A 21,917-nucleotide genomic window follows, 5' to 3' on the forward strand; every position below is an offset into this window, starting at 1 on the left:
CGTGTTGTTGTCCCGGTAATCGGGATGAAGAGGCGGTCCGGTGTTCCGGTGCGGACGTTAATCCGGATGCCCAGCGCGTGAACCGGCACCGCGCTCATCTGCGCAGTTTTTTTTTTTTTTTTTGTTTTGACGTCCGCCCCCCCTCCTCTTCCTCCTCTTCCTCCTCTTCCTCCTCTTCCTCCTCTTCCTCCTCTTCCTCCTCCTGCCGGAGCTGCAGGCATGTTCCCGTCACGGAGGTCGTGTTTTTGAAGAACACACGGACGTTTCTGGTGCCGTTCCTCGCCCGTGGATCCCGGAGCGCGGCGGCGGCGGAGGTCCGCCTCCGGTACCGACGCAGTCTGAGCTTCATCATGGCCTCGGCGGCGGCGGCGGCGGCGGCGGCGGCGGCACCGGGAGGGCCGGGGGGGGGGCGGCAGCCCGGACACTGAGTCCTCACCTCCGCCTCAACTGACACATCTGGAGAGGAAGAGGAGGAGGAGGAGGAGGAGAGGAAGAGGAGGAGGCTCATCCTCATCCTCCGCTCCGCCAGTCCAGCTGTGTCATCAACAACCGGCGTGGTTTTGTTGTTGTCTCCTATTTTTACGACCTCGGATCTCCGGCGGATCTGCGGCGGCTCCATCCGAGAGGCTCGGCTCACCATCGAGGTAGGTCTCACCTTGGTTCCTCCCGGCCCGGCTGTCACCGGCCTGCGGAGGAACCGGACGGACCTCCTCCATCTTCTCCATCTTCTCCATCCTCTCCATCCTCCTCCTCCTCCCCCCGGCGGGCGGACCGGAGCGGCTGTTATTCAACCTTGAAGCCGCCGGTCCGCCCGCGTGTCCCGGATGTTCGGCCTGTTATTTACACACACACACACACACACACACACACACACACACACACACATCACGAGGCTCCATACATATCTCACTAAAACAAGAAGAAGAGAAGCCTCAGCTGATGGGTCCGCGGGGGATCTGCATGTGTGTGTGTGTGTGCGTGAGTGTGTGTGTGAGAATGGGCGGTAGTTCCCCTGGTGTGTGTATGTGTGTGTTTGTGTGTGTGTGTGTGCGCACGCAGCACAGGTGAGGTTGTTGTCGTGGCGTCTGGATGAGGGAGTCGGGCACGCGCACATCGGTGTTTTTCCTGCTGTGGGAGGTGGAGGTGATGATGATGACGATGGTGATGTTGAAGGTGGTGCTGATGTCGGTGGAGGTGGTTGTGATGGTGGAGGAGGTGATGGTGGTCCTCCTGGCCGGACGAGCAGGCCCCGGGTGTGGGTGGACCTTCTCCTGCTCGTCAAACATGTGCGGCGCTGTCCTGGGAAGCAGCCTGCTATATTTAGACGGAGAAGATAAATAAAAGATGGTAAAAACAGAGACGGCGTCACACAGAAGATGCCCTGCCTTGATGGGAGAGTCTGGCCGGAGACCAGAGAACGTCCTACCACGAATTATCCGAATTGTGTGTTTAGTGCTGAGACGTTCCGGGTTTTGTTATGGATCGGTGGTTTTGAGCGAGAGCACCGAACACCAGCGTCCGCCAGCTTCGGACCTCCGTGTCCCACGGGCCGCCTCGTCCTGGTGGACGTTCTCCGTCACTGCTTCCGGGAGCTTCTTCTCCTTTCATTCCCTCGGCTCTGATCGAGAAGCAACCTGGCGGCTTCGCGGGCGGCGTCAGATGGTCGTCCCTTCCCCTGCGGTCGGGGTCGTGGGGGCGCCGGGGTCCATCTGGACGAGGCGGGGTCGCCCCGGATCCTTGGCGGGGCCACCCAAAGAGGCCTCACACACACACCTCTGAACCTCCTGTGTGTGTTTGGACTGTGGGAGGAACCCGGGGAGAACACGGACTCTCCTCTCAGAAGGCCACCCTCGGGGAATCCAACCGGGGACCTTCTGCTGGAGGAGGTGGTGACCCCGACCACAGGAGGACCAGGAGCTCCTCCATATCTCAGGAGAAACACAAAGAGATGGAATAGGATTAAAAATATCAATGTATGATTCGCTCATGACGCCGCCCCCCCATGTCACACTCACACACACACACACACACACACACACACACACACACACACACACACACTCACACACACACTTGACCTTGGGGCTGAATGACAGAATTCCACGTCACAGCGCTGCGTTGGTTTGGATAAACAGGGCTGTGACGTCCAGGGCCGCTCTGGAGGAGCAGCTGTGGACTGGGGTCAGCGAGTGCATGTGCGTACACACACACACACACGCACACACACACACACACACACACACACACACACATACTCAGACACATGGCCGCTCTCCTTGTGCATTCAGGCCTGGCAGGCAGCTCGGAGTGTGTGTGTGTGTGTGTGTGTGTGTGTGTGTGTGTGTTGGGGGGTCGGCCCAGGCTGCTGCTCAGTGTGCCGTCCACCTGCTGATGGTGCTTCCACCCTAGGATGGGGTTGGATGAGCTGCAGGAGGGTTACAGTGTGTAGATGCAGAGGAGATGTCAGCAGAGTTAGCGGGCGTGTGTGTGTGTGTGTGTGTGTGTGTGTGTGTGTGAAGGTGGCGTTGGGATCCCGGAGGATCTCGGCGGCCAGGACGCGGCAGCGCAGCCGGCTGCGGTCGCTCGGATCCCCGCGCTTTGTCATCCTTTGCCGTTTTGTTTACATTTTGACTTTGCTGTTTGTTCCTGGGCTGATCTGAAGGAGCGCGAGGAACAGGGATGCTAACAAACCCCGCGATGATAAAACTGAAGATCTGGTGGCGGAAATGGTTTGAAAGAACGGAATGAATGGATCCGCTTCGAGATGAAACAAATACATTCGACCGACGTGTAAAATGAATCCATAAATTGATTTAAAAAAGGAATCATCCGCTTCAAATAGGCAGTGGCTTTGCTGGCTGGTGATCTTTACTTCGGCAAAATAATCAGGGCCGGATTGTTGAAAGTGGCGTGAAAAATCATTTAAAATGAATCCAAATCAACCAGAAAGAGAAGAAACATCAACAAAGATAAATGGATCAATAATTGACTTCACAAATTCCTTAAAATGATGAGAACAATCGGTACTCATCGGGAAAAGCCCTTTCATTTGTCAGCGATGTGAAGCCAGCGAGGTTCCCATCGTCGTCACACAACTTTGTCCACTTCTGAAGCCCTTTAAGGTCCAAGTGAAGCCCCTGAGAAGCAAAGACCTTCTGGGTGGCGGCTGCCGGACCCCCGCCCGACGGAGGAGAGCCTTTCGGCCCCGTCGGCCCCGTCGGCCCCGTCCGTGATGGACTCTTTTGCTGTTCTTCCCGGTGCCGTCTACTTCCTGGAGCAGCCCAAGCAGATTGTTTCCCTCAAGTTTGGCAGGGAGCTGTGGAAATGTGCAGGCTTAAGAAAAATACAAAAGAACACACCGCAGCGCCGAGCAGGTGCTCCGTCCATCTGTGGCGTCAGACGGCGGCGACGCCGGGAAGGAGGGGGAGGGAGGCGGCGCCGGTCGGCCCGAGACCCGCCGTCCATTTAAAATCCAATCCCACAAGAGGAGGTGCATGAATGTCAAGACCCGTTCGGGGACGGAGTTTCATCTCAACCTCAGTGAAACGCACGACGCTTCCCGTCTTCAAGGACGGTCGCCTCGTCCGAGGGCGCCGGGTTCAAGGTCATCATCGATCCCTTCCATTGATTTCTCGGGAAACGCTCGGATGTTCTTCGTTTGCGTTTCCAAAGTAAATATTCACGAATGTTTCCGTGGCGTTTATCGATCTTTTCCGATCCCGTCCGGCCGATCCTTCTATCCGAGTATTCTTCGCACGCCGGCTTCCGGGGGATTCCGAGGCCGGCGGATGTCGCGGAGGCGACTCGTATCGGGGTCGACGGTTGGATTCCACCCGTCTGTGACAAACTAGATGAGAGAGGACTTGTCAAGTCACTGGGAAAAGGAAGGAGGGAAAGAAGGCGCTCCTCTGTCCCGGACCAAGATCGGTGTTGGGTGTTTTTCAGCGTCCCGGCGACCCGGCGCTGCCCTGGTCCCCGGCGGGGGGGAGATTCCCAGGGGTTTGTCAGGGTCGCTGGACAGAAGGTGAGGGAGAAGGCCGTCTTGAGGCCGGAGCGTCCGGGTTTGTGCCGACGACGGTTTCACTTTGAATCTCGTCACCGTTTCCCCCGCGAACTCGCCGGCAGGCTAAATAAGATTGCGGGCCGGCGTCGGTCGGAGTCTCTCTGGATCGGCGGCGGTTTCCTCCTCAGACCCCTGCGGGGGCGTCAGCTGACGGCACCACGTGGCTTCCTGTGATTAAAACGCCGAAGCGGCGGCGGCTCCTCCTCGCCGGGTGGCCTGTCATGCAGGCACAGATGTTAGGGTTTCATCAGCGCGAGGATCTCCGGTTTCTGCCGCGTCCTCGGCGATATTACGGCGTCGGTCGCGGTCACCTCTGGACGGGGGCGCCTGAGGTCGAGCCCAAACACCCTGATGAGGCGTCCGGGCGGCGCCGGTCGGCGTGCCTTGCGGACACCCGCTTGGACGGCGAAGTTCCGACGTCTGGTGTTTTCCCCGGCGGCGGTGACATGTCGGGTCGGCTCCCGGTCCTTCCTCGCCGTCCGGCCGCCGCCGAATCAGACGGTATCGCCTCTGGCGTTTCGAGTTCATCGTTGTTCGTCTCGGCGTTCGTGGCCGTCAAAACCCGGCTCCCTGTTTCCTGTGCGGCGCTCGGCCGCGGGGCGAGGCCCCCCGGACCCGCGGAGGTTTTGACTTCCCCTCTCGGAGCCGCGGGAGCTTCTCCGCCCGTCCGTCGGCTTCAGAGATCGGACCGAGCTTCCCGAGCCTCCGAGGCCGAGGTATAATTAGGCGTAAAGGTAAAGGCCCTCTGCCGGGTCGCAGGGACGAGGGCCGCCCGGGACGTCTGCAGACGTCCTCCTGCTCCGGGTCATTACCGGCGTGAAGGTAGGGAGGAAGAGAAAAGCCAGACTTGGATTCCATTAGACGTCTCCTGTTGTTTGGGAGACTGTAAATCCCCCAAAATAGACATCATAAAGAGATACAAATTGCCCGCTTTCCTTTTGGGAACGATCGTCTCGCTCTTTGTTTGGTGCACTTGATTGCCGAGGCTGAGAGGGAAGGAGGAGGAAGGAGAGCGGCGGCGAGCAGAAGCTGCTCCTGCAGATGGAGGAGGACCCGAAACTTCAACGCTCATCCTTTGAAAACACAGGACTTTATTTGAGACGCTTTCGTTCCGATTATTGCTTTCCCCGGATTCTGGACTCATTTCTTTTACGCTTTGATTCCGCGGATGTTTGAGAGGTTTTTTTTGTCTGACGCGACGAGATGACGATCTTCTTTGTCGCCTCCCTTCGAGCGGCGTCACGGCCAATCGTCTTCCTCCATCCCAACCGCAGCCAATCCCGTGCATCCGTCTCGCCTCCTCTGTCCGTGTCCCGACCATCTGGGTGGGACCGGATCTCCAGGATCTCCAGGATCTCCAGGAGGTAGAAGGTGCGCCGGCGTCCGACGAGCGCCTCCCGTCTTCTCCTCGGCGTCTCCGCGCCACCTGGTCTCACCTGCGTCCGGACGACGTTTGAAACGTATCTCCTCGTGCACTTTCCTTCCTGAGACTCCAGAAACAAAGATCAGCGGCAGCAGGAGGAGGATGTCGGATGCGGCCGCATCAGGAGATCTTTTCGCCGCCTCCCTCCGTGACCGCGGGACGTCTCGGACAGAAAGTGGCCAAATCGAGCGTCTGAAATGCGAATGAAAGTGTGCTTGTTAGAGGCCGGCGGCCGGCCAGGCTGCGGCGAGCAGGCAGGAGTAATGATGTGCGCTAATGATTTCCTCCAGGCGACTCATCTCTGTTCATTTCCCCTCTGTTTTCTTCTCATTATTCCCCTCCAAGTCGTTTGCATGGTGCCCTGCAAAATAAATAACGTCGGGAGGCGACGGTTCCTCCCGTCCTCCCGTTGGCGCGGAGGAGGGGGAGCCCTGCCGAGGGCGGCGCCCTCGCATCTTCTCTGGACGTGTCCGAGGGATGAAGGCCATCTGGAAAGAGGTCACAAAAATCAATTAGCGCTTGAAATAGTGCGGAACACAAACATTCCGATGCCGTCTGATGTTCGGTCAAACCTTGATGGCACTGAGTGCGTCGTATTTCCTAAATTCAAATGATCGTATTCGATCGTCTTCTTCTTCTTTACCTCTGGGCTTTACCTTCAGGGTCTCCACAGCCAATCCACCTTCTCCGTCCAACCCTGTTCTCTGGATCCTCCTCTCACACCAACTACCTTCATATCCTCTCATGACGTCCATCCATCTTCTCTTTGGTCTTCATCTAGACCTCCAACTCCAGCATCCGTCTACCAGTAGATTCACTCTCCCTCCTCCGTCCACGACCCGACCATCTCAGTCTAGGTCCGAAACATCTTCCGTGTGCCGTCCCTCTGATGGATTCATGGCCGATCCTCTCCATCCTGGTCGCTCCTGAAGAGAACCTCAGCATCTTCATCTCTGCCACCTCCAGCTCTGCCTGCTGTCTTTTGGTCGGTGTTTGTAGATCATCTCACCAGTGTCTCCCCCAGCTTTCCTTTCCTTCCGGCTGATGTTCTTCTATCTCTTGGTCCCCCTGACGCTTCCCTCCACCCGTTCCAACCTGCTTGAAGGTTGGAATGGAAGGTTGGAATCAGCGACTGCGTCCCACACGTGAGCTCTGATGGTCCTGGAGCACTAATGCATGGCCCGCCACCTTCTGAAAGGTCAACCTGGAAAAACATCACGGCGAGCGAAAAGGCGGCGAGCACACGGCGACCCGCGGCGAAGCGGGAGGCGGCGTACCTTCGCCCGCCAGCCGGCAAATGTCACAACCATCTTCACTTGTTCTGGAAGGATCCCGCTGCTTCCAGAAGATTCTCATGGCCGACGGCAAACAAAGCGGAGCGGAGAAGACTTGGCTGAAGTTCTTCTTGCACCGTTCTTCATCAGCGCCCCGCCGGCAGTGTTTCTGTGGAGATGGTGTCCATATGGACGTGGTTGTGTGGAAGCTCCTCCTCTGCTCGGAGAAGGTCTCCACTCTGACACAGGTGGCCTCTCAAACCATCTGTCTTCTCAGGCCAGAAAGAGGACCTGGCCGTCTTCAAGGAGACCTTCAGAGGCCCGACCCCAAGAGGTCGGACGTCCAATTCCGCGGTGGTTGTCTTGTCTCCATCATGGAGGTCTTCATGCTCCTCGGCGCCCAGAATAGCAGACGCCGCCTTCTTCTCTCTGCTTTTCATCCAGAACTTCTGCCTGGCAGCTCCAACCTCTGCATCCTTCTCCATCCCTCCTCTGTCCATGTCAAACCATCTCAGCGTGCTTGTATCTCCAGAGCGTCCACCAGGAGCCGTCCCTCTGACGGCTCCTCCACGTCTTCACCTCTGCTGCATCTCCTGTCCCTGAACCAGACACCACGGCTGCTCGAGACTCCACCTTCTCCACCTTTCAAATGATGGTACCTTAAAACACACACACAAACACACACACACACACACACACACACACACACACACACACACACACTATTGGTCTCCCATATCAGTATGGCCATCCTTTAAACTGTTTTTTTATTATTAAAAAAGAGTGTATTGGGCTCTGGTCGCGGGTAACTTGATCTTGTGGTGTCGTATAAATAATTGAATTTGGTAAATTGATATGTTCACGGTGTGTGAGCCCCGTTTCCCCACAAGATCACATACATGTTTGATAAGGCGAGCGGCAGGAACACATTAAGGGGGCGATGTCAGGAGCGTCACCGCAAGGAGGTCAATTCAACGGGAAGGAAATGATGATATTTAAATAAACATGAAACAACGCTGAGAAAATGGATCGTAGAACGTGATGGTAAATAATTCAATTAGAAAAAAAATCCCCGATATTAGGAGAACAAACTAGGAAGTTTAAGCGAAATCAATAAATCACAAGCAGGGGTACAAATGTGGGGCGGCGCTCTGGGAAGGGGGACCATCGACGGCTCATTTAATACACTCAATTTTAATTAGAAATATCACAAGAGCAAAACGTGTATCGATACGGAGCACCGAGGACGACCCGCTGGAGAACCACCTGGAGAACCACCTGGAGAACCACCTGGAGAACCACCTGGAGAACCACCTGGAGAACCACCTGGTTTTTGTCCCGACCAGGAATATTGGAGAAGAAAGTCTCTGACCGTGGACGTGAACCCACACCTTTGTTTTTCTGATGGCGACCATCATGCTTTCGTGGTCGGTGGCGTCGGTCCAGAGGCGGGTCAGGCGGGTCCAACGGGTCCGGCGGGTCAGGCGGGTCAGGCGGGTCGGACCCGAGCAGGCAAACCCTTTCGAATGATTCCTTTCCTTTTCCACGGCTCTTAAATGAATGGCGGAGGCGGGAATCACGGCTGCGCCGCAGCGGGTGGAGCCTCGAAGCCACGCGGCCTCGTTCAATCAAACCCTCACATCTGGAGTGTTTTCCTGTTTTCCCCTCCGGCTATTCTGACCGATTACCCCCCCCCCCCACACACACACACACACACCTGTCATTTGCCTCCGCTTGATTTCATCCCTGTCACGGCGGTAAAGAGCAGGAAGGAGACAAGCTGAGGCCGGAGAGCCGACAGTCACCTCGGCAAGACAAGCATTTACGGCGCCGACCCTCAAAAAATGGCCGACGTGTTGATTACCTGCAGCCTCCTGGGCGCCAGACATCCTTACATCCTTACATCCTTACATCCTTACATCCTCACATCCTTACATCCTTGCATCCTTGCATCCTTACATCCTTACATCCTCGCATCCTCGCATCCTCGCATCCTCGCATCCTCGCATCCTCGCATCCTCGCATCCTCACATCCTCACATCCTTACATCCTTGCATTCTTACATCCTCGCATCCTCACATCCTCACATCCTTACATCCTTACATCCTTACATCCTTACATCCTTACATCCTTACATCCTCACACACAGAAAAAGTTTTCAGCCGGCGGTTCATGTGATTTACACATTGATTGAACACGTCAAACAAAATCTTGCGTCTCATGTCCATGAAATCTGCTGTGCCGGTGAGAGAGATGATGTGTGTGTAATGAGGTGAACGAGTAGGAGGGATATGTGTGTGTGTGTGTGTGTGTGTGTGTGTGCGCTGCCTACGCTGTGACGGGCTTGCCGGGGGATTTAGAGCACGAGGAGTGGGATGATTGTGATGTTCGGGAGCCACTTGTGGCTCTGCTCGGCTGCTTCACCACCATCTGCCCGTGGGGGGGCGGGGGGTGGCCGCACCTCAGCGGGGGGGTCACGACCCCAGAACCCGACACGGCGGGGACCCGGGACCCCCGCCAGGACGGAGAGACGGGAGAACATCGGGGTTGGGAGACGGCGAGCCGGGGGGGAGGAAGCCCACATGGACTTATTTAAAGACTTAATTGCTCTCAGACGAGTTTGAGAGCAATTAAGTCTGACAGAGGATGCGGCTTAAAGATAGCGGCGGCAGAAGAGCAGGAGGACGAGGAGGACGAGGAGGACGAGGAGAAGAGCCGGTGACAATCAGGCTCGAAATCAACCCTGGTCGCTCTGGAAGTGAAGACTCCAAGCCGGGGGAAATCAGACTTCAACTAAGAGGCCAGAAAGAACCGGGGCTTTTCTGTGTTCCAGGTAACGCTGGAGAAACAATCAGAAAACAAAGCCTGTTCTGACCCGGGATCAGTTTGGTGTTCTGGTGACCACGTGGGACCACATTTGAAATACAAACCCGGCTTTCCGTGACTTCCGAGGTTTAGTTTGTGGGACGTGGACCTCCAGGACCTCCTCCATCCACACACCTCCTGTGTGCAGGTCCTCCACACCTCCTGCCCAGCAGCTCCCACCTCAGCGTCCTTCCGCCCAGATCTTCTCCCAGCCTCCTCCTCGCGTGTCCAAACCGTCTCCATCTCCACTTCATCTCCAGAACATCTCCTGTGTGCCGTCCCTCTGATGGACGCCTTCCTGATCTTCTCCGTCCTCCTCGCTCCCGCAGAAGAACCTCCACACCTCCGTCTCTGCCGCCTCCGGTCTTCTGGTCCGGCGGCTCCGGCGCCTGCGAGCATCCCATCCGTTCCCCCTTTTGTTCCGGATTCCGGGTCGCCAGGCGTCCGTGCACGGAGAGCCGATCACGGAGCGAGCGGAGCTGCCCTCAGAGTGATCACACGTGCACGTTCCCGAGATGTTTAGCTGATCCCTGTCTGGCTTCGGGCTGTTGGGCTTTGCTTAATTGTTGCTGAATAATTGATGCGGTTTGCCAGGTCGGGGCCGGCGCCCTAAAATCCTGCAGGCTAACGTGTTCTCAGCCGTTTAAAAGCCGATCAGACGCAGATCAGTCGGCGCAGACCTGCGAGACGCTTCGAATCAGCTGGGATTTGCGCGCCGCTCGGCGATTTGCAGGCCCGTCTGTGGTCTTGAACAACAACTATATTTTGTTCCGCGATTTCCTGTCCTTTCGTGTCATTTCTTGCAACTTTAGGCATCTTGTCTGGTGGTTTGCTGACTTTGACCTGATTGATCTCACAGCCCGAGGTCTTGTCTACTCTCTTGTTTATCTTGATTTGACCGGAGGGAAGGCTTGGCGGCGCAGAGGTTAGCGCCTCCTCAGAGCCAGAGGGTCCCTGGTTGGATTCCCACAGGGGCTGGGAAGTCCCGTGAGGGGTCTCCTTGTCCTCCCGCGTGGGGTTCCCCCGGTTTCCTCCCGCAGTCCAAGCACACCCTGCACCGTCCAGAGCGAGTCCGGGATCAGCGGTACAGATCATGAACGATGAATTTGGACGGACGTGTTCAGCAGAAACCAAGGCTGGAACGGCAGTGAAAGCGGGCGGCGGCGGCGGCGGCGGCAGCAGCAGCAGCAGCAGCAGGACCCGCTGGATGATCCGCATGTAATCTGCAGTAAGTCAGATGTTGCCGGATGCTGCTCGGCGAGGCGAGTGCGGCTGCAGAGCGAAGCTCTTCCTTTGTGCTTTGGCACCAAGATTTCCAGCGGTGGCTCTTTTCCTTGCAGCGTCACCTTCTAATAAGAGCAATCTTCTACACAGGCCAAACAAAACATGCTTCCTCCATGGATTTCTTGTCATGCGATGAATAAACCCAGTGGAACAACATTTTCCAAAAGCAGATTATCTCGAGGCGGCTTTGAGAAATTCCAACACAAGAGATGTTTCTTTTTTTTTTTTTTTTTCCTTCTTCTGAAGGCATCCAGAGCCAGACCTCTTGAGACGCACGTCATGATCATCCCAGAAATGTCTTCCTCCACATCCCGCTGTTCTGCATCGGTTTCTTCCCCGGGTGTCTCCTGACCTCGCTCCATCTCCTCTTGGCGACGTCCGGCCCGCCGCTTCTTAATAGAGCATCCATAAATCGATACGTATCAAATCCCGCCTAACTACCACGTCGCCGGTTGTTGAATACGTTTAAAAATGCAACGTGTTATTTTTCGGCGAGGCGGCGGCGTCCGCTCGGAAAAACAAGATATTTTACTCTGGGAGATGCCAGAACACGGATGCCGGAAGAACGGACCTCTGAGAAGCGCCGATGTTGGACGAGACGTTCCTCCGGATCCGAAGGCGCGAGCCGGCGGTGGCCGAGCCGAGCCGAGCCGAGCCGAGCCGAGCCGAGCCGAGCCGAGCCGAGCGCGGAGCTTTTCTGGGAGCGCCGGCGTTTCCCCGCTCATGTGTGCAAAGTGCAGCGAGTCACCTTGGTTTCTGCAGATTCCGGCAGAAGATGGTGAAGCCAAGGGCGGCCGAGGTGAGAGGCCTGGCGCCGGGTCGGCGCCGGCCGCCGCTCCCGCACTCGCCATGTAAACGTCCAGGACGAGGTGTGTTTTCCGGGAGGAGGTTCACACCCCGGACGTGCGGCTGTAAACGCACCACGCAGATATTTACTTCTTCACACAGGGATAAAAATAGGTGAATTTGTCACCGGGACGGTTGGGGAAACATTTCCGTGGCTCGCGTCCATGTCCTCGAGGCTCGGGGCTCGGGGCGGGGGGGCGGGGGGGCGGGGGGGCGGCGGCGGCGGCGGGGGGGGGAAGCTTTTTGTAGGATATTTCTGGTTGCAGTCCATGAAAAATTGAACGGTTGTTCCGTTTGTACAACACTGAGGTTGGGAGGACCGGCGTGTCCGGGGCGTCCGTGCATTCATATTTAACGCCACGTATCTTGACCTTGGATCGTCTCGTTGTTGTTTGCATTAAAACAACAAAACAGGTTGTTGTGAACTCAGTGGTGAATTACCAGAAAGACAATTTTCGATAAATAAATGAAAAAGCTGAATAAGTGTCCTTATGAACCGTCTAAAGCCAAATATAGCTCGACAAACATTCGCCTGTTCGACTCATCCGGCCGAGAAGCGGCAAGAACCCTCCGACGGCGAGAGGTGAGCAGGATACTACCTGGTGCTCGTGCACCAGGTGCAAAACTAGCATGGAGGCCAAATAAAGGAAGGAAGAACTTCCCTAAATAGAGCAGGAAACACCAGATCACTGCGAGGATTCTGGAAGATATTTCCAAAACTAAAGTGGGGGTAACTCCTTGCTTCCTTGATGGCTAAGCACACGGTCCCATCCTGACCCCCCCGACCCCCTCGACCCCCTCGACCCCCTCGACCCCCTCGACCCCCTCGACCCCCTCGACCCCCCCGCAGCCACGACATCAGCGGCCGCCGACCCCGAGCACCCGTGGGCTCGGGGTCTTTTAGCCCGAGCAGCTTCGGCGTGATGCCTTTCCCTCCGTTTATCGCTCGTCTGTATTTACCGCGGCTTCTCTTTTCATTCGGTGCCCGAAACAGCGAAGAGAAAAGAGGTCAGAGAAACGTTCGGCTACATTCCTCCGCACGCCTTCCATCGCCGGCCGCGAGCGAAGCGTCGGCCTCTGTATCTTCCTCCTCCTCCTGTCCATTCTCTTCGGCCACGGGCGTTTCACCGCACGATGCAATATTGTGGGGCTTTCGCCGCACGACGGCCGCGCACAAAGCGCAGCTCGGGCACGTTTTTATTGAGGAGCCTCACATAAAGGTGGAAATGCCGAATCCTGCGCCGAGGCGATTTTCCGAAGAATCTTACAACAGACAGACTTCACGTACATGCCAAAGAGGCTCGGCATGCCAGAAAATGGAATAATATAATATTGTTCAAAGCGGCGGTTACAAAATGCTCGGCGACGTAAATTTGAAACAGGTAAAAACACATTGTTAAGTTAAAAGGGTTCGGCTTGCGTCGGAGGAATCGGAGTTTGAACTAAGTGTTCCGAGAGGGAATAAAAAGCGACGCGAAGGAAACGAAGAGTGGGATAAAACCCTGAAGGGAGCGCTCAGATAAAAGAAGGTCTTAAGAAGGGACTTAGAAGAGGAGCTCCGGCTCCGGCTGCCAAATCCCAGCCCCTTCCAGCCCTCAAAGTCTCCGGGACGCTCCGGAGACTCCGTCCGAGGCCCTGAAAGCTGGGAGGGGGCTCGGAAAGCAGGGCCGAAGCTGGGAGGAAGGCCACCGGGGCTCAGAGGTAAGCGCTCAAATCCATTCCCGAACAAACCGGGAGGCCGAAACCGAAGGGGGCCGACGGCGTGTCCTCGTCCCGCCGGGAGGCGGAGCGGGAAGGAAGGAGGTCGTGTCATAGGTCGCTTCCAAGAAGCCCTGATGTTTTAAAGACCTCGCGGACCAGAACCCGGTCGGGTTTTCGCCGTTCGCGAGCGGCGGTTGTCGAGTCAGCCGTTACACGGAATTTGGATCGGGAAGCGAGACCCGACAGATTATATTACAACGAAGCGTTGATTTCATATCGAGGGCTGTGGAGAATGTGGTCACGAGGGATGAAAAGGCTCCAAACCGTCCTCGGCTGATGTCATTGCGAGCGGCTCGGAGGAGACGGGGCTTTCTATTGACTTCGCTTTTTCACTTAACAGAAAAAAAATACTTCAAAATCAGCGTTTCTTTCCACCGGGGATCACGGAGGGTGAGATTTACCAGAATTATAAGTTACGCTGACGGGTGAAAGTGAGTTCAGGAAAATAGTACGCTCTTACGTGACGCATTTGAGGACGCCGTTCTTTCCATCTCGGTCGCCTTTCCTGTGATTTGACGGAGGCCGGCTGCTCTCGGGGCTCCGACCCGACGCCGGGAGCGTCTCGGGGCGCCGGGGAGACCCGGTTCAGCGGGTTCGACCCACGGCTTCCGGGTTCTGACGGTTGAACGGCGCTCGCGGCTTTGAGACGCTGCGGAGGTTATAGATCGCGGCTGACGGGAATTCCTAGTCGTGGCGGCTGTTAATGGTATTTATGAGGAAATAAAGACAGCTTAATGCCACACATTCATACCAAATATAAAGACCATCTACAATTTTTGTTTGCAAGTCATCTAATCAGTCAGCTTTACAGTTTTGTTGTGTTTTTGAAACGCAATGACAATAAAAGGCTGTTCTATTTTATTCTATCCTAGACAACATCTCGCAGCGTTCCTGCCTGGAAAAATCAATCATCTTCTGTATTAGACAATCCTTTAAAAGAAGACGCGAAAAACGCTTCTTTAACAATGTAAATGATGAACCAGAAACCCCACAACAACCAAAACATCAGCAAGTAAGAGTGAGTTTCTGACGCCGAGTTGCACAAATAGAGGCGCTGTTACGGTGCTGCCGTCGTACCGCGGTTCGCCGCGCGATCCGCAGATCGATAGCGACGTAAACACGTAGCAACAACGGAAACCGGGCAGTGGGTTGAAGAGGCATGTTTAGGCCAAAGAGGACGTCGTGTGTTCTCTCCTTTCCCGGCACATGAATAAAGTCTGGCTACATAAGAAAATAGCACTTTGCGATCTCCCCAGTAGACGCCTTCGCTCCAGGCTAACTGTTGGGTTCCCGTTGGAGACGACACTCGCTAGCTTAGCACAACAACAAAACACTCGCTTTTCACCGCTTACTTCACACTTGAATTGACTATATGATCATTTAAAAGCTACGCAGTGTGGACACTTGGTATTTACTCCTTCACAGCGTACCTGACAGACCTGTGCAGGAGGGAGGAACAGATGCGCTAGCTTGTGTGCAACCAGCTCCGGCTGCGCACCGATTCTGCGATGTAGCATTCATATTGAAATGACCGCCGTCCGCCACTCTAAGGTCATGACGACCGTGACGATTACATTCTAGTTAAAAAAGCTTTATGATTTTAGAGTTAAGCCGGATGAAAGCTACGTTAGCTTCCGGCATCAGGACGCCGATTCGACATCGACGCCGTATCACCGGTACATGATTGTGCGGATAAAACAGCGACGAAACACACAAATATGTGTCTGTCCATTTTCTCCGTGGGCATTCCAGCCTTTTAAGGGTAAAAAGGTGAACGCCACCTCTTGGTCGTCGTCAAGACGGCAATGCAAAGCGACACGTTCACTTCGGCGTTAGCGTTGAAGACGATGCTTGCCAAACGCTCGGCTGCTGGCGCTTTCTTACACACATGGGTCGACGAGGCGATCACTCAAAAGCGGATTGTTTCGTCTGTTTATATAGTTTTGTATGTCATCCAAAATGGCGCGGCGTCGTGTTTATTCCTTCCTAGCCGACCGTGAACACGGCTCTCGCAACAGCGCCCCCTAGTGTTAGCAGATATTATCTCAGGAAACGCGAGTGTCTTTGAAAAGTCAAGCATGTTTGGATAAAGTCATTTATCGCCGCCACAATTCCAGCTACTTTATTTCTACCAAATTTCTCACAGATGATTTGGTAATTCTTTCCCCACAACTCCCTCCATCATCTCATGAGGTGCTGCTCTTTATATTTGCAAATTTGAAGGCGATTCCTCTTGATTTCTAGCTTATTCCTCGCCGCTTCTTTACTCGCAGTGGATTTCCTCTGGTGATCAAACGGCGACGTCTCGGCACCTCGGAGTGCCGTTCGAGCCGCTGTGTGTTCCTGGAAACTTGAGGCGCATCTCGTTGAAGAGAGCAATCCTTGGGAGAGACAAAGACGCTGCAGAAGAAAGAGAAAGAAGAGAAAGCTCCAGTCGTAACGCTTACGACCAGAAGACGGATCAACAGTCTGAAAGTGTGAAATAAACATTTTATGAAGGACATCTATCTGGAAGGGATGTAGATCTGAAAACACGATGCGCGTCGCTGCCGGCGCCCAGACTTTAACCTCATTTTGAGAGGGAAGGAAACAGCGGGGGACGTAGCGTAGCGTCATGACGGTATTCTTACCGGAAAGCGATAGGGAAGTAATTCCCTCTTATTTGAGAGACGGGACGGACGGGACCGACCGACCCCAGGCGTCTCCACCAACTCCAGGCTCCTCTTGGTGGAGACGCTCAGAAGTAAACTCCGGATAAATGGCGCCCGGGGCTCCACGCCGCTCCACCCTGCAACGCATCAGCAGCAGAGGTGGCCGGCCGGCGCCGCCGCACCTTCTCCGTCACCTCCTCCTGCAGAGGATCTTATATTTACATTTTAAAGAAGAGGCTCTTCCTCCTCCTCATGCCGCAATGAGCCGCGTCCTCGGTCTTTATCTATATTTGAATTAAAAAGGGTCGAGGCCGGCGAACACAGACGTCAAAGGCTGTAAACGGCGTCTGGCGGTGCACGGCGGAGGCTCGTGGATCCTTATCCTCCTCACTGTAATGATGATGAAGGCGCAGGAAAGGTCGGGCGTCACGTCGGACCGGCTCGCCCTCGTCCGGACCGTTGCGGTAAATGTTAACGGGCGCGGCGCACCGTAACCTTTCTGTTGGACCAGACGGATCTCAAAGTGCAACCGGAACGGGTTTGCGGCCCTCGGGCCGCCGGGCGCCGGGTCTGGTTCTTGTCAGACGGAGCGGGTCCTGATCCGGGAGATCGCAGGGGATGATTGGGAGCCTCCGGTCCTCAGCGGGGCCGGACCTGAACCGGACGGCCAGAACGTTTCACAAGTTTTAACCGGTCGATCCTCCTCACGCAAACCGGATCGAGACCGGAAGAAGAAACAACCGCACGCCGAGCATCGGCTCAGCCTAGCTTAGCTTGGCTTAGCTTAGCTTAGCACAGAGACCGTAAAAGGCCCGGTCCAAAGCAAAGTGAGGTGTTGCAGCGTTTTCCCGTCTTTTGACGACCCGGTTCTGAGGTGGGCTCAGCTCTCCGTGTCCAGGTGGCCACGCTCCCTCGGTTCCCCCGGTCCGTGTTCCCGGAGCCGCGGCGCTCCTTCCTGCGGACGCTCACCGGAGACCCGATCGGCCGACCAGCTGGACTCGGCGCCGGCTTTTACTGCGTAACCTGAGCCCGGCGGCCGCCCGGTGTCTCCGGACCCACGTTTAAAGATGCCAAGATGTCATTCAGACATAAAAAGTGAGTCAGCGCGTTGCTTCGTCCCGACGGCCCCGTGCCAGTTTCCCCCCGCATTGTTTCGCTTTTCTTCTTTTATTGCGCGGCTCGTAAACCAAAGCATCATACCAGGTTACTGATGACATCCATTTACAAACGTCATTGGACGTGGCATCCCATAAACACCATCGTTACCGAGCGTCGGGTCCGGAATTAGCCGGATATCTCGACGCGAGAACACGGCCGTCCAAAAGCACGGCGCGTAAAGGTCAGGAGGCAGTAAATCTGCGAGCGTAATGAGCGAAGAGTAACGGTCAACACGTTTATGGAAGGCGGCTCCGTCTTTGACGAGCGTTTAACGGGGATGAAATCACGCGTCCAGTCACGCCACTCCGGCGGCGCCGCGGGAATCCTGTTCTCCGTGCTGGCCGGACGGCTCGAGGCGCGTTCGCCGGCGACCGGGCGCTCGCGGCAGAACACCAGTGAGGGCAATGAGGAGGCTCGCTGGAGGAAAACCAGTGGCCGCAAGCAGCAGATGATCTGAGCTGCTAGATGATGAGAAAATGGCCGTCAGCAACATCAGGAACCAGAGCGCCTGTTTTTGCTTCTTGGTGTTGTTTGTGTCCGTGCACGACTTGTTCGGCGGCGCTGACGGACAGGAGGAGGAGGAGGAAACGCCATGGAGCGTGATGTTTGCAGATGACACTGTGACATGCGGCGAGATCAGGGAGCAGGTGGAGGAACATCTAGAGAGGTGGAGCTACGTGGTCACGGCAAGACAGAATGCACGCTTGTGAATGAGAGGAACCCGAGAGGAACGGCGAGGCTCTGGGGGTGGAGGTGAAGGTGGCGGAGGTGAAGGTGGTGGAGGTGAAGGTGGTGGAGGTGAAGGTGGTGGAGGTGAAGGTGGTGGAGGTGAAGGTGGTGGAGGATTTCAAGTACTGATGGTCAAAGGTCTAGAGTGGTGGAGAGGGTGGAGAAGAGGTGGAGGAAGGACTGCCAGCAGGTTGGAACAGAAGTATTCTCCAGAACGACAGGAAAGGTGGAGGAGATGGAGGTGAAGAGCAGCCATGCTGCCTGGTTTGGAGACCCTGAGGAGAAGACAGGAGGCCGCAGAGGTGGAGATGTGGAGGTTCCTCTTTGGGAGCGAGGAGGACGGATCGGGAAGAGGTCCGTCAGAGGGACGGCGCCTGGTAGATGCTCTGGAGTGAAATCCCAGCGAGATGGTTCGGCCACGGACAGAGGAGGGATGGAGAAGATCTGGGTGGGAGGAAGCTGAGGTCGGAGGAGGACCAGAGAGGAGGTTGACGGCCGGAGGGAGGAGGACGGGAGGTTAGATGGAGGCAGGGATCGTCTGCGGGAGCCTGAGGGAGAAGCCCAGCGGAGGAGAAGATGCTGGTCCAGGAATCAACCGATTCATCTGGTCTCCCGCGCAGAGACGCTGCACGGCGTCCTGCGGCGGCGGGAATCAGTCCGTGATGTCGCTTTGATGGCGAGAAGGTTCCGTTCCTGGAGATGAAGGGCGGCGTGAACGTTTGTCCGGCCGAGAACCGGCGAATCATCGCCGGGACGCGCGGCGGCGTGCGGGGTTGCGCGGTTGCCATCGGTTACAGATGCTCTCCCCCGGTTTGCGGAGGATGCGGGAGGCGAACCTCCGTCCGGCCGGTCAGAGATGCACGGCGGGAGGACCGGACGCGGATGAAGCGGCGGCCGAGTCGAACCCCGGGACGGTCGCGCGCGATGAGGACGGCGCGCGTGCGCGGGCTCGGCAGAGATGCGCGGCCGACAGTGTTGCTAGGAGACCACACACACAGCGACCAGTGTGAGAGGCTGGTTCCGCCTCCCTCCCCCTCCTCGCGGGCTGCCCGCCGCTCACTGCGCTCTTTCTTCCCTCCATCATCTCTTCCTCCATTTGCTTCTTCTTCCTCCGGCTTCTCCTCCGCCCTCCGGACGGCTCTTCTTTGCCCCCGGCCGTGTTTATCTTCGTCCCCGTCGATCCCTCGACGGCTGCGGATTTATTGGCTTTCCCCTGCCCCCCCGTCCCCCCCCCGCCCGTCCCCCCCCCCGGGCCTCCCGCTTCTCTCTCTTCCCCGGCAGTGCGTCTTAAGCCGCCCGGTCTTCTCCCCAATGTTTGCTGCATCCTCCCCGCCTCCCTGCCTCCTCCTCCTCCTCCTCCTCCTCCTTTTCCTCCTCCTCCTCCTCCTCCCCCTCCAGACTGAGCCGCAGCGCCGCGTCTGGCGCCGCCGGTTTCCGGTCCGGCCGCGGGGTCAACCCGCCGCAGCGCTCCGGGGCCGACGGGGACCGCAGGGGGAGAACATGAATATACAGATGAGATGGATTCACACCCATTCATCGAGTATTGTTCTGATCTGTGAGCTGGAGCGGGCGGGCCGTGGACGATGAATGAATGAATGAATGAATGAATGAATGACAAGAAGCTGTGGCTCCACAGAGGGCCGGTGAAGGTCCTCCTCTTCATGCTGGAGCCTCCTGGTCAGCTCTGCTCATCTGTCCTGCATCCTTGCTGCATTTCCATTCCTCCTCATCCTCAACCAACATTCAACGTTTGCACCTGCTGCTACACGGCCAGCATGCATGTGTGTGTGTGTGTGTGTGTGTGTGTTTAGCGGGTGTGTGGTGGATGAGAGCTGTGTTTGCTTATGTGCATGAATGAGTGGTTTGGGTCGCCGCATGCAGATGGCGTCACGTGAATCACAGCTCCGTCTGCCTCCCGGTTCCGGTGCACGAGGCACGAGAGCGCGGCTCGAGCCGCCGTCGCCCCGGGAACGGCTCGCCGAAAAGCCCGGGGTCGGTTGAAGATCGCGGGTGACGGCATTTTACGTTTTGTGTGAAAGCGGCGCGAGGTGCGGGTGTTTTCTGCTCCTCAGCCTGCGGCGAGGCCGCTGGCTCAGCGGCCACATCCCAGAAACCCCCAATCACAGATCCTGCTTCCCAAAGCCCCTCCCACCCCCCCGCAGCTCCCTAACCTAATTAGCATTGAGTCAGCAAGCATGGCGGCGGCGGCGGCGGTGCGATACAGGAATAGCAGTGGCCACGCCGAGACACTGGATGACCCAGTGGGCTCCGACAGCACAGTCACACGCCGCCGCCAAACCTTGCAGAATGGAGGGAGAAGCTCCGATGTTTGGAGATATCGGACGCTTCCGGACCCTCGTCTCCTCAGCCGGAGTCGGGGGCCGCCGCCGCCGTACAGCCCTGAACTCTGCGGGAGGGGAAGTTAGCCCCGCCCCCTCGCCGCAACAAGGTCCCCGGTTGGATTCCCACGGGAGGCCTTTCTGTGTGGAGTCTCTGTGTTCTCCCTGTGTCTGCATGGGGTTCCTCCAGGTTCCTCCAGGTTCCTCCAGGTTCCTCCGGGTTCCTCCGGGTTCCTCCCTCAGTCCGGTCACATGGTGCAGGTTCAAGGAGACCCTGCCTCGTCCTGGTGTCCAGCCGGTGTCTCTCCGTGGCCCTGTGAGGGCCCGGGAGGCTCCGGCCGTCCGCCGCCCTCAGGATGAGCGAGAACGAATGAATGTTTCACAGAAGCTCAGCGTCCTCAAATGCGATGTTTTGAGACGCCGAATCGGGTTCACGTCATTGAAGCACATTGAGACTGAGTTTGCGTTTCGTAGATGGAAGGCCGGATAGACGGAGGGTCAGACCTCCCGAAGCCGGCGTCCCGGCGCCCGAGGCGTCCAAAACACAGAGTCTCCTGTTTCCGTCCATGATGGAAAATCACTGGAAACACGCATCAGCTGACAGCTGCGCTTTCCTCAGCCAATGGCGCGGCAGGGCGACGCGTTCGCCGCCGGAGCCCGGGATGTCTGCCCCGCAACAGGCCGGGCTTCTGGCAGGGCGAGCGTGAGCATGGAGCCGTGCACGCACCACATATGACATCCCACATTAGGCAGCGCGGCGGCCCCAGGCCTGCGGCCGCCGCGAACACTCTGCTTACTCACATATTCATAATGCAAGTATAAATAGTTTGCATGTGATGCGCCAGAGGTAAACAAGAGCGCACCCCCCGTTAGCTCCCGTTAGCTCCCGTTAGCTCCCGTTAGCTCCCGTTAGCTCCCGTTACTGCATCTGCAGGCCAGAGAGCCGCCTCGACCGCAGACTTTCCCCTGCTTTCCAGTCGGAGACGCCTGGGAACGCCCGGATCTACGGAGGCAGACCATTTTCGACGCCGGGTTTCCCGATATCAACGTATTTGTTGGTTCAGGGTCCGTAGAGACGTCTGACATCGGTTGGCGTCGACGACCGCCGTCTCGGAAGCGTGACGAACAGACATTATGGGATGCCGGATCCGCCTCCGGTTCCGCCCGAGGTCCGGTCCGACGTGTTTAGGCTTCAAGTGTGTTGATCCGTCTCCTTGTCCTCGCTCCCGTCCAGGCCCCCCCGCCCCGGGTCTCCACCCCTGTACCATGAGCTCTGGCTCCGCCCAGGATGTGGCAGTCGAGCATTTCCTGCGTGACATAGAGAGGCGGAGCAAGCGGCTGCACTGCGCTGTGATTGGCTGCGAGGAGGAGCAACCCCGCGGCGACATGAACCTGCTGTACCGGAGGAGCCGTTTGGACTGGAGGCAGAGGGACCAAGACGGCGGCAAGAAAAGGTGAGCCGCGGCAGAAGGTCTTCTGCTAAACTTAAGTGCCGGCATCTTGTCGCAAAGTCAGCCCTGAACA

General features: G+C 56.8%; 1 protein-coding gene across 1 annotated transcript in view; it reads left to right on the forward strand.

Moving 5' to 3' along the window:
- The first annotated feature begins 102 nt into the window (after nt 1-102).
- The window catches only part of nyap1 (neuronal tyrosine phosphorylated phosphoinositide-3-kinase adaptor 1), a 30,996-nt gene continuing 9,181 nt past the window's right edge, over nt 103-21,917 (forward strand). The window contains exons 1-2 of the mRNA XM_086177192.1: nt 103-644; nt 21,628-21,847. Coding sequence (XP_086033318.1) covers nt 21,660-21,847 — 188 coding nt within the window. The 5' untranslated portion in view covers nt 103-644; nt 21,628-21,659. The remainder of the gene's footprint in view (nt 645-21,627; nt 21,848-21,917) is intronic.

Source organism: Fistularia commersonii, chromosome 29 (assembly GCF_037954325.1).
Source record: "Fistularia commersonii isolate RoL2024-O1a breed Wild chromosome 29, RoL_Fcom_v1.0, whole genome shotgun sequence".
Lineage (NCBI taxonomy): Eukaryota > Metazoa > Chordata > Actinopteri > Syngnathiformes > Fistulariidae > Fistularia > Fistularia commersonii.